Genomic DNA, 12,541 nt, shown 5'->3' on the forward strand with positions numbered 1-12,541 from the left:
TAAAAAGTAAATGATTCTTGCTTTCACATGCCAGAGCTTAAAGCTTCTGCAGAGTTGGCAGAGAAGGACAGATACCATATGTTTGCACGTATAGGAGGATTAGGAGGAACTTAATGGAGGACCATGGGGGAGAAGAAGGAGAAAAATAGTGGGGGAGAGGGAGGGAAGCAAACCATGAGAGACTCTTGAATGCTGAGAACAAACTGAGGGCTGATGGGGGTGGGGAGGAGGGAAAGGGGGTGATGGGCATGGAGGAGGGCACTTGTGGGGATGAGCACTAGGTGTTATATAGAAACCAACTTGACAATAAACTATTTTTAACAAAAAAAAAGCTTCTGCAGAGTCTTAGGGGCCATCTCCCAGTACTCTGAACATATCGGCAGGGATTATTTTAAGATGGCAATACTGATGTAAAGAGGTCAGCAGATCACATTTTGAGAAATAACACTTTATGGTTTTATGAATATTAACTAACCTATGGGACTTTCACTCAGGAACCTTCCACAAAGTATTTCCTGAGATGCATCCTAGATTTTTCATATGATATACCATTTGTCCCAGTTGTTAAATTAGATGTAGATACAGTTACAGATAGATATATAGATATAGATAAAATGCTTATTATCTTTTTAAATTGATTATTATATTCATTTTTAAGTTAACAGGTGCTTTTTGGTTCCTTTAAGTAAAAAAAATTTTCCTCATATCTATTTTCAATCTTAAATTTTCTAAATTTGAACAGAAGGTGGTAGTTACAAGTACAGTAAAACCCCTATTAGAAAAAGCCAGATGCTCTGTTTTCCCCTCTATAAAGCTCCATAAGACTTCTGCTATTCTCCTAAGCAGATTTCCTGGTTTTTGATGAAGTGAAGCCCAGTGATCTAGAACACAAGTGAGCTGGATTCAGATCATGACTCAACCATTTGCCAGGTGAGCGAGTGAAGTTAGGGTAGTAGTTACTTAATCTCAGGAAGAGTAGGTATTTCTTTCTCTGTAAAATGGGAATAATAATAGTCCCTAATTCATATGGATCTCATCAGCATTAATTAAGCAAATACGCGTAATGCACTTAGCATGGTGTGGTATCTAATAAGAATTCAATGTTTGCTATTAGTTTCATTGTTAGTTGAAAAGAAAATATTGTCTCTCTGTGGTATTCTATATCAAAAATGACTTGTCTGGGCTACATGTCCTATTTAAAATCTGGTACCTAGGATTAAACAGTGCACATTGAGATGGGTTCCAATTGTATACAGTACTATTATTTGTTTGCTTTGCACAGTGGTACTTCCTAAGAATCCACTGTCTTTTCAATAGTAATGCCATACACTTAATTTATAATGTGCCTATTCTCCACAAAATCTCTTTAAATCATGTTGTGCATTCCATCTAGAGTAGTGTCTTTAATCCTTCACAATCTGAAAAACTGCCTGTCTTGGCTCATTGACAGTAACACAGCAAATAGTGATATAGGTAATCCACCAGAAGGGCAGGGACTATTGCTGCACCAAGTGTTAGACTTAAGACAGTTTGATTTCTTATTATCTTAGTTCTGTTATATTCTGGGCAAATTGTCAGGAAATTCTTGTCACTTTAACATGTTATGGCACACATTTTTGAAAAAAACAAAACCAGAAAATTCATAAACATATACTAAGAAAAGTGAATTTTATCCTCTATAAATTGTATCTCAATAAAACTGAATTTAAAAAATTCATACAAAAGCATCCCCACAGATAGGATTATTCACTCACCTAATCACATCTATTAACTCTGACTTACCTAGAAATTATCAGGTAGGATGGCATAAAAGACCAAAGACGATGCAAATGAATGAAATAATTGACTGATGGCAAAATATATAGTAATATATATAAATTCAGCCCTAAAGGTCAGGTAATGGCCAACCCTAGAACAGCACCAGATTATAAACCTTTGCAAGACTATTTATTCTACAATTTCTGCCTCCAGGCTCAGTTACAGTAATGAAGTAGGGTAGTCTGGAAGATTACCATATCTTATGCCAGAATGAGGTCATATGTTCAGGCCTAAATAAGAACAGAACTTCAGGGACCACAATACTATTTTAACTAGGGGGCTTCATGCATCTTTCATGTGTCAGATCCTTCAATCACTTATATGCACGTGCTTTTTTCTTAACTTCTAATTCAAGTCAAAGTCCATGGAGAGTGCAGCCTGGCTTGTAATAGATAGGTTGTATTGGCCTCAAACAACTCTCAGAACAAACCCTTAATCAAGTTGTTTCTTGATTAGAAACAACTGGACGGAATCACCATGGATATGGAGTCACCATGGCATGGTAGAGACCTGAAAGTTCTACGTGCCTCTTTATTACTGCTCCCTCCCTTTTTATGAAGTTGCTAAGGCATATCCAGGCAAATAAGTATGTTTATTAGAATTTGCCCAAGCAAAAAAATCAGTTTAATGTCCTGACTCCACTTTACTAGGGAACAAACTGATGGCTATTAGAGGAAAGGTGGGCAGGGGGATGGGTAAAACAGGTGATGGGGATCAAGAAATACACTTGTGATGAGCATGAGTGTGGCATGGGAGTGCTGAATCACTATATTGTACACCTGAAACTAATATTACACTGTATACTAACAAATTGGAATTTAAATAAAAACTTGAAAAAAAATAGCACATAAAAAAGAGCCTCTCAGCTCCTTAATTCCACAGCTGAATCAAAATTTTTGGAACAAAACAAACCCTGAATCAGTCTGAATGTGGCTTACTACTTTAATGGGAAATAAAATACAGAGATGGACTAGAAATTTCTAATCAAAAGCTTTTGATTAGTTGCTTCTTGATTAGAAACAACTGGATTGATCTTTTTATTTCCAATGAAAGATTTCGATTTGGTAACTTGGCTAAAGTTATCATGGTAGGAAATGACAGGTATGTTCAAATTTTTCTGACTCCAAAGCTATGTCCTTTGCAGTAAGCAACACAATATATATGATATATATACTGTAGAAGATACCACTTGTGTGGCCTAGATGTCTTCTACAAAATAAATAAATCTAAAAATAAATTAAAAGTTGTTTAGATTGAAATATTTATAAAATTTATCTATATATTGATTCATTTGCTGACTAGTTGGAACAAAGTAATGAATTTCATTTGTCTGTATCTTCCCTAAGCCAGAAACTAAGATAGAACAAAAACACCTGCTATGTATATAGGTACATTTCAAACACACATGCGCAATTTTGGAGTCACCATGCCATGGTAGAGCCCCAAAAGTTCTACATGCCTCTATATTACTGCCTCCTCCCTTTTTATGAAGTTGCTAAGGTATATCCAGGCAAATAAGTATGTTTATTAGAATTTGCCCCAGCATAAAAAAAAAAAAGTTTAATGTCTTGACTCCACTTTTCTTACTATAATAAAATATATATCCTATTTCTATCTAGACACTGTTAATGAATCAGTAACTTGTTACTAATGTTGTATGAATGAGAGTCAAAGGATTAGGAAACTTTATGTTCTTATCTACCTTGATTCTCAGAGAGAACTAGTTTCTTCAACATACTTTTTTTAAAAGCACGTAACAGGAGGACAAATAATTTGGGAACTTGAAGTCTGAAGATTTCGGATGGTTTAGACTAAGTCATTTATTATTAGCAGGGTAATCTTGAGCAAGTTATGAAATTTTTCCTTAGTCATAATTTCTCCATCCATGTAAAATGATAACAATACTAACCTTATAGAGTTGCTGTAGGATTGAATAAGATAATACACATGAAAAATACTTTGCTTTAAAGTACTGTACCAACATTGACTACAATTTTTAGCAAACAAGGATTGATAAATTCAAATGTGGTGATAATTCATTGATTTTATGTATTATAAAACAAAACCCTATTTTCATATCTAGTTTTTCCTGGACCTTAAATGGTAAACTATATTTCTGAAGTTTCATGCTAAGTGTATTTCTTAAGTTCTTCTCAACTTCTTTGTTAAAACATTCTCTTCATAGCAATTTTGTCATTGCTTGGCTGTCTTTTAATTTCAATTGTGATTAGTTTTTTGCAATTCTCATATTTCTTTTTCTCATTTTATTAATGAAACCAGGAAAAAGCATAGGCTTTACAACCAAATGTAACCAAGTTAGAATTCCAGTTCTACGTACTTAAATACTCTGACCATCAGTTTTCTCCTCACAAAGAGGCCTATCACGGGGGTGTTGTATTACATAAGAAAAAAAGGAAATTACTGCTTGGAAAATTATGGGTTACAAATACTTTTAGGATCCTTTGTTTCTTTCTTATTTAGAGTCTAGAATATTGGTAATTTATGCTTCTTAAAGTTGCAAATCTGGTCACAACCATTTTATAATGAATGCCTAATTTAAGGAAGCTGTACAATCTGTGTTTGATTTTGATTTGGTCTTTCTGAACAGTATCAAATATTCAATGACTGCATAAAGCAGATTATAAGACCTTCCTTTTTGCTCACTATTTCTGAGAGAACATTGTCCCTTTGAGGCAATTCTTTGGTGGAGTTTCAGTCCTCATCATAGTAGTTTCTGATCATAGAAAATACTTAATTGTATTATGAAGAATTAGGAGAATTTTTACAAAACCTCTCTACTTTTTTGACTCTTAAGTTTCTCGTAATTCTCTGTTGCTCCCCTCATATTTTTTTATAGGTATGATAAAAGTATTCATGTTTAAAGCAGAAAAATCACACTATCAAAATTCTATAGAACATTTCAAAATCTTTCACAAAAACCTTAGCAATGCCTGCTTTAAAACTTAGGAAGTCAGTGTCCATGATTTTATTATTTCAGGGAAATTTGTCTTTGTTCACCATGGGGAACCTGTATTTTCAGCACAGATAAGAATAAAGCTTTTGAGACATATTGTGAAGTCCAGAAAATTGTAAAGATATGAAAAACTTGTTTGTTCACAAAAGAGATTTTCACTTTCACCTGGCAAGTGATGTACTTGATTCCTCTGTCTCACAGCTGGTATTTCATTCCTATAAAAGCCTGGTGCTGCCTCAGGAGTTCTGGTAGCAAGTCCTAAAGGAAGGGAATAAAAACTATTGGCATATAATTTCTTAGCCCAGGTGAACCCAGAAGTTTTATCTAAAGGGCGAATCTCATGATAACTATCTGGAAGGGTATCTATTTTGTGCCTTTATCTGAGTATTTTAGCACTGCCCCAACAGAGGACTATTTGGGGGGAAGAAGCTTTCTTCTTTGGAGGATGTACTGGGGTTCTAGAAATGTAGAACCAAACAGAACAAGCATTCAGTGTAGGCTATAAAACCTAGTTCTAATTCCGATTTGAGAACAATAGAGTTGGTTACTTGTTTGTTAGTTTTTGTGACATTATCCTCTATGATATTTTAATAAAGCCATCTTTATTAAAGATACATAAATAAACATATTTTAATAAAGATAAATATTTCTATCATCCTAGCCTTAACTTGAACTTGATAGCATAGTAAGTCTATTTATTATATACTGTAGACAGTGAGAATCATGAGAATTGATGGCTATAGAGGTAGCAGGAGTGTTAGAACCTGATGCTAGCTTAGACAAAGATGTTCATCTGAGCAAATGATTTTTAAAGGCACACCTTCAAGGAATAAAACTTAGAAAAATGCACATCTTGTGAGCAGATATAACCTTACAGTTGAAGGCTTGATTAGTTTTCAACTCTTTGTCCAAAGAAAAGGGGCCTATTTCTTTGAGGGATTGAAGTTCTGTTCCAGGTAAGTGGAGCTGGGCTGAACGTTAGTTCTTGCTCATTTCCTTGTAGGGTATGTTTATGCAGTACACAAATTGCACAGCCTTAACTGGTCAGTGAAAAAGGGTTATGCAGCTTTAAGGAAAAACAGCTAACTATTCGTAAAATTATTAGTTTAATGTTGGTTTCTGCAGATAGACTGTCAGGTCCATTTGGCATGAGTATTATGTTATTTTGTTCATTAGTTTATTTTCAGGGGATAGATAGCATAATATCTACATAACTGCACATACTGAAAATTAGTTGTTAAATAGTTGGGTGAATGAATAAATAATGTGAAATGGTTATATTTCCTGGAAGTTAAGAACATCAGCATTCTGGTTGGTTTACTGAGATTCTTTCAGCTCTGAATTCCTATTCTGTTCTCTCTCATTATCCTCAAATAAATATTTAATAGTCTTAAAGTTTGCTCTATTTTACTTGAATTGTATTGGGCTAAAAGGGAGTGATTTCCATGTAGAAAATCAGAATTACAAAATGATTACTGGTCTCAGGGTTGCCTAATTACCAGCCATTCTTGCTCAGCATTTTGCATCAATGCTTTAATCTATTTTTATCAGAATTTAAGGAGGTTAAGGTTTGAGATCATAAAATAGATACTGAGAGGGTAAGTGTAAGTACTGAAAAAATATTTTAAAAATTTTCACAAAGCCATGGTTCTCAAGTGGGTCCAGAGACCAGAAGCATTAGCATCACCTGGGTCCTTGTTTTGCAAAATTTCAGGCCTCACTCTAGAGTTGTTCAATTAGAATCTTTGGCACTCAGCAAACTGTGTTTTAAGAAACTGTTCACATCATTCTCATACAGGCTTATGTTTAAGAACCACTGCATTAAGGAAAAAAAAAGAGAAGACAAGAATAGTATTGGCTCTTAAATGCTACACATGTATGAAAAAGAGGAGATATACCCAGATCAAACATAATAATTGACATTATTATCAGATCTAGTTTTTGTTTGTTTGTTTGTTTGTTTAGTGTGTGAATCAAGGAGACATTAGAAGGCATGGCTGCTTTTCTTAAATTTTCAGAAGTAGAATATATGTAAAATATATTTATATATATGTAACAATATTGACTCTGTCCTTTATAAGTTACCTAAACATTTTCACTGTTTTTATTTTCATTCTTTTCTGCCTTTAGAGATAATAGGCTTCATGAGATTTAAACTATTGTTAAAGTCTTAAATGTGATTTTTTGGGTTACATTTTAGTTTTATGAGATTGGACTAAAAAGTCTGCATTTATCCTAACAATACCTCTCTTGATAATCTAGATTAGATACAGCAATTCCTACAATAGGAAGAGATTGCAGAACGTAGTTTTATGTACATGTGTCGCTATGGTATTCCAGGAATAGCATTGGGCACATTCTCCTTTGTAGGCTTAGAAAGACCCTTCAATACAACACCATTATTATTCTTTTTCATGGGAAATGAATGGAATAATAAAATATTATTTCCAGTTTTCTTAATATAAAATAAACTTTGTTGGCACTGTTCTCAGAAGGATAGATTTCATATATTTTAACAAACACAAAATGATTAAAAAGTTGTTATAAGGGGAAAAAAACCTTTCATTCCTCAACTGTGAATATCTATGATTTAAAAGAAGAGTGGGACCTGCCCAGCAAACCAGGCTCAAATAAGGCACTGAAGTGATAAAAGAATCTTACCACAGCCAATCATTTTTGTCCCAAGTAACCTAATACAAAAGTAGTCAAAACCTTGCTACTACATAAAGTAATCTACTTTATGGCATGCAAAGTCCTTGTCTTGGTGATGTTTCCAGATCTGCCCTAACATAGTAAAAAAAGAAACATCAGAGGCAAAAGGCTAAAAGCAAGATGTCTATTAAAGCCTTATAAGAATTTCAGTACTTAATTACGATATTAAAGACATTTTTCCTGAGACTGAGAAAAAGAAAAAGATGTTTGCTAACACCACATATATTCAACATTATATTGGAGGTCCTAGCTAATTTCTTCCTTTAGAAATAAGAATAGAACTGCTATTTTAACAGTGGGCATAATTGGACAGACAATCCAAAAGAATTTATAAATTATTGGAATTTATCAAGTTTTCTGGATATGAGGTCAATATACAAGAATTAATTGTATTTTAATATTCTAGTCATAAACAATAAGAAAAAAATAAAAAATTTATGACATATAAAAACCGAATGCCAAGGAATAAATCAAGGTGTGCAAGACCTTTAAAAAAGAAAACTAAAAATTTTACTGAAAGATGTATGTGGAACAAGTAAAACTTTTATACATTGTTAGTGGAAGTAAAATTGGTACAATCATTTTAGAAAACTCAGTAGTATTTACTGAAGCTGAACATAAACATACCCTAACACCCCCAAGCTTCACTTTCAGATACATGTACAACAAAAATGAGTTTATATTTGCATTAAAAATTTTACAGGATTGGTCATAACATAACCCCAAATTGAAAGCCACCTAAATGTGCAGCAACAATAAAATGCATAGATATATTCATTTAATAGAATATGACACAATAAAAATCATTCAATGTAACTGAATATCGTATACATAATGTTGAGCAAAATTAGAAAGAAACAAAGGAAGTAAATATTGTATGTTTCCATTCATATGAGAGTCCAAACCTCACATAACTAAATTATGGTTATAAGTCAGAATAGTGGGTACCTTTGTGAGAGTAAGTGGCTGAGAGGTATGAGGGAGGTTTCTGGTGTTCTAGAGACTATGTCATACCTCAGTTATTTAAAAAGCTTACTCCTAAAGAGGTATGACTAAGGTATAAAAAAAAATCCAAATTAAAAAAAGGAAAGGTTGTAGTATTAATAGCAAATAAAGTAGAATTCAGGTGAAAAAGACATGAAGTGAACATTGGTGGTTTATGATATAAGATGTACTTTTTGTCAATATGGTTTAAAATATCTACACATGAATATTAAAAACAGGGCAGATACAAGAAAATATGAAATATATTATTAGTATAGTATTTTAATTTCCCTTTTCTCCATCCTTCACAAGTCAAGTAATCAAAATATAAAGACATGAAAGACTTAAATAACAATAAAGCAGCACTTATAGCTACCTAATGCAACAAGTTAACATTAACAACTATGGTAAAAGAAAAAAAAACTGTCTACCATATAGAAAATACTATTATTGCAATCACAATTTATCAAAAGCTATGATACATATAATCTAGAGTTCAATGGGAAATTTAACCTTCGTGTAGCAACATATAAGAAATAAACAAAATGAATTAAGCATCTACCACAAAAAATTTGAAAAGTGTAAAATAAAGGAAAACAGAGGAGGGAACTAGAAATTAAAAGCAGAAATTAAGTTAAAACCCCCAAATCCAGTAAAACTTTTGTTCAGGTTAAAAAACAAAACAAAACAGAAAGGGACACCTGGGTAGCTCAGTTGGTAAAGCAACCCACTCTTGATTCGGCTCAGGTCATGATCTTATGGTTTGTGGAATCCAGCCCCACCTTGGGCTCTGCACTGACAGCACAGAGCCTGCTTGGGATTCTCTCCCTGTCTCTCTGTCCCTCTCCAGCTTGCATGTGCACAACATGTGTATAAAAGTATGTCTCTCTAATAAACTTAAAAAAAAAACCCAGAAAAATTGACTACTACCTAGCTTAATTAAAGAACCATAATCTTTGGATATTTTACATTGAATATTGTTAGAAAATTTCCAGGATGAAGATAGTTTTCTTTACAGAGAAGACGAATATACAAAATCAGTAATTATAAAGGGTAAATCATTTGATGGAGGAATTCCACCAAAAATTTAAAATGTAGGTAATTCCAACTGTATTTAAATTGTTGAGCACAAAGAAAAAAGTCCATACAAGAAATGTCTGAGTGCAAAAAACTGCTATAAGGCAAGAGATACCACAAGCAAAGTTAAAACTAAAAAAAAAATTTGGATCCCATGTCATAAAAGGGTAACCTTAATTTATAAAGAGGCAATAAAATTGATATGAAAAGGACAAACAACTCTATAGAAAATGGGTAGTGTATGAATAGATGACTTATAGAAAAAATAAAGAGGTCTTAAACAATTGAAATGGTATCTAATATCACATATGTAAGAGATAAATTGAAGCTACATTGAATTTTTTTTTACCAACAGACTTACAAATATTACATAAAAACAGTTAACCAATGTTTGTATGTTACTGATGGAATGAGAAAAAATTGCTGCAAACCCTAAGGACAGCAATTTTGGAAAATTTTAAAAAATTAGACAGGCATATACTCTTTGATTTAGCAGCTCCAATTTTAGGAATTTATAGATATACCTGTACACATTTAATTAATGAATTAATCAATCGATTAATTCATTAATTAATCGATTGATTAATTTTTTGGCTGGCCAGGAATATTTTAAAATATTTGCTTATGGTAAAATTTCAGAAACTAAACTAGAAGCATTTACTAAAATTATTAATTTTACATTGTAAGAATTATGAAAATAAAGCAATAGATTACTGCAGTGAATTACAAGACTGAAAGTTACCATTCATGTTTACCTGAAGTGGGAGACTTGCAGCGCTCAAGTTCCAGGGGAACTGGACTGTCATTTAGCTCCGTTAAACCTGAAAATGAAATTACAAGAAATGAGATAAATTTTGCTAACACTTTAAAAAAATTTTTTGCTAACACTCTGTAGATAATTCTTATTTAGTCATTCCTAAATGTTTCAAAAGGTTTTTCTTCTCAATTTAACAATTTAAGTGTACAGTATCAAGTAAATATCACATCTTGAATAGAACTCTTTATATACTTAAGACTCTTTTGCCAGAAGTAGTTACTGTGAATATTTTCTTCCAGTATGTGACTTTATCTTGTCATTTTCTTAATGAAATGAAATCGTTTGATGTTCAGAAAATTAGTTTGCTTGAAGGACAGTTTATGAATTTTTCACTTGATCTTAGCCAAAAGGCCGAGAAGTGATTGACAACTTATGAATTTCTAAATTGTGATTTATTTTATAATTCCTGTGTAAGTAAATTTTGCCTACTCCATGGTCATGAAGATATTATTGTATTCTTCAAAAAGCTTTTTTTTACATTTTCAGCTTTCAGTTTTAGGATATAATTCACCTCAAATAAATTTTGATTGTGGTGTGAGGTGGAGATTAAGGTTCATTTTCCCCCATTATGTTGTTTGTCTAGTTTTTTATCATTATTTGTTAACAATATTTGCCTTTATTCATTGATTTTTATTAATACCTTAGTAAAAAATAAATTGGATACATATGTATAGGTTTACTTCTAGACATTGTATTCTGTAGTCATTGGTCTATTTGTCTATCTTTTTTGACTACCACACTAATTAATGCAGGTTTATAGTATATCTTAAAGTCAGGTTGTAAAATCCTCCAACTTTGTTGTATTCTAAGAGAGTTTTAATTATTTTAGATTTTTGCATTTCTAAGTAAATTTTAGAATAAGTTTGTCATTTGCTACAAAAGGATATGCCAAATTTTTATTGGACTGTAATAAATCCACAGATAAGTTTGATAGAATAAACATTTAAAAAATATTCAGTCTCCCAACCCCAAAACATTGTATTCTCCTCCACTTAAATGATCTTTAAAAAATTTTCTTTCTGCACTAGTTTGTAGATTTCAGAATAGAAGTTTTGTACAAGGAATTTTTCAAGTCTTTATTTCATTTTTTGTTTTCAGCCTACTTTTTGTATCATTGTTCTAAGTGGAATATTGAAATGTTTAACAATTATTGTTGAATTGTCTATCTCCCTTTGATTCTGTCGAGTATTGCTTCATATACTTTGTAGCTCTGTCGTCAGATGCATAGATGTTTATAATTGTTATATCTTCTAGATGGGTTAACCATTTTTTCATTTTATTTATTTTTTTTTAATTTTTTAATGTTTTATTTATTTCTAGGAGAGAGAGAGAGAGAGAGACAGCGTGAGCAGGGGAGGGTCAGAGAGAGAGGGAGTCACAGACTGAAACAGGCTCCAGGATCTGAGCCGGCAGTCAGCACAGAGCCCGACGCGGGGCCCATACCCACGAACCGCGAGATCATGACCTAAGAGAAGGTCGGACGCTTAACCGACTAAGCCACCCAGGCGCCCCCCATTTTTTCATTTTAGATGTCTCTATGTATAGTAACATTTATTTTGCTTTAAAATCTATTTTGTCTGATATTAACTACAGCTGTATTTGCTGTTTGCATGGTCTTTGTCCATCCTTTTACTCTTAACCTATTTATATCTTTATGTGTGGCCTTCTGACAGCAGAGTTAAATCTTTGTTTTTAAAAAAATCTGCTTCAGCAGTTTTTGTCTTCTTGATTGAATTGTTAAATCTATCCACATTTAACGTTATAACTGATATAGTTGGGTTACACTTGTTATTCTACTTTATTTTTCTCTATGTCTCATGTCTTTTTGTCCCTGTAAACTTCCTTTACTACTTTGGCATTAAATAAATATTTTCTAGTGTAACTCTTTTATTTCTTTAATGATTTTGGAGTTCTGTTTTTGGAGTTCTTTGTCATTGCTCTAAGATAATATATACATCTTAACTTCTCTGTAGCTACTTCAGATGTATATTAACTTAATTCCAGGGGGATGTAGAAAAGTTATTCCTTTATACTTCATTTCCTCCTTCCCCTTTATGTGCTATTACTGGCATACATAATACATCCATATGTGTTATAAATCCAACAACATATTATTATAATTATTACTTTATATAACTATGTTTTTTTATAAAACCCGA

General features: G+C 32.4%; 1 protein-coding gene across 1 annotated transcript in view; it reads right to left on the reverse strand.

The window, feature by feature from the left end:
* The window catches only part of STXBP5L (syntaxin binding protein 5 like), a 360,126-nt gene that overhangs the window by 59,815 nt on the left and 287,770 nt on the right, over positions 1-12,541 (reverse strand). The window contains exon 21 of the mRNA XM_039248873.1: positions 10,321-10,386. Coding sequence (XP_039104804.1) covers positions 10,321-10,386 — 66 coding nt within the window. The remainder of the gene's footprint in view (positions 1-10,320; positions 10,387-12,541) is intronic.

Source organism: Hyaena hyaena, unplaced genomic scaffold, assembly GCF_003009895.1.
Source record: "Hyaena hyaena isolate Hyena2069 unplaced genomic scaffold, ASM300989v1 scaffold_321, whole genome shotgun sequence".
In the NCBI taxonomy this organism is placed as follows: Eukaryota; Metazoa; Chordata; class Mammalia; order Carnivora; family Hyaenidae; genus Hyaena; species Hyaena hyaena.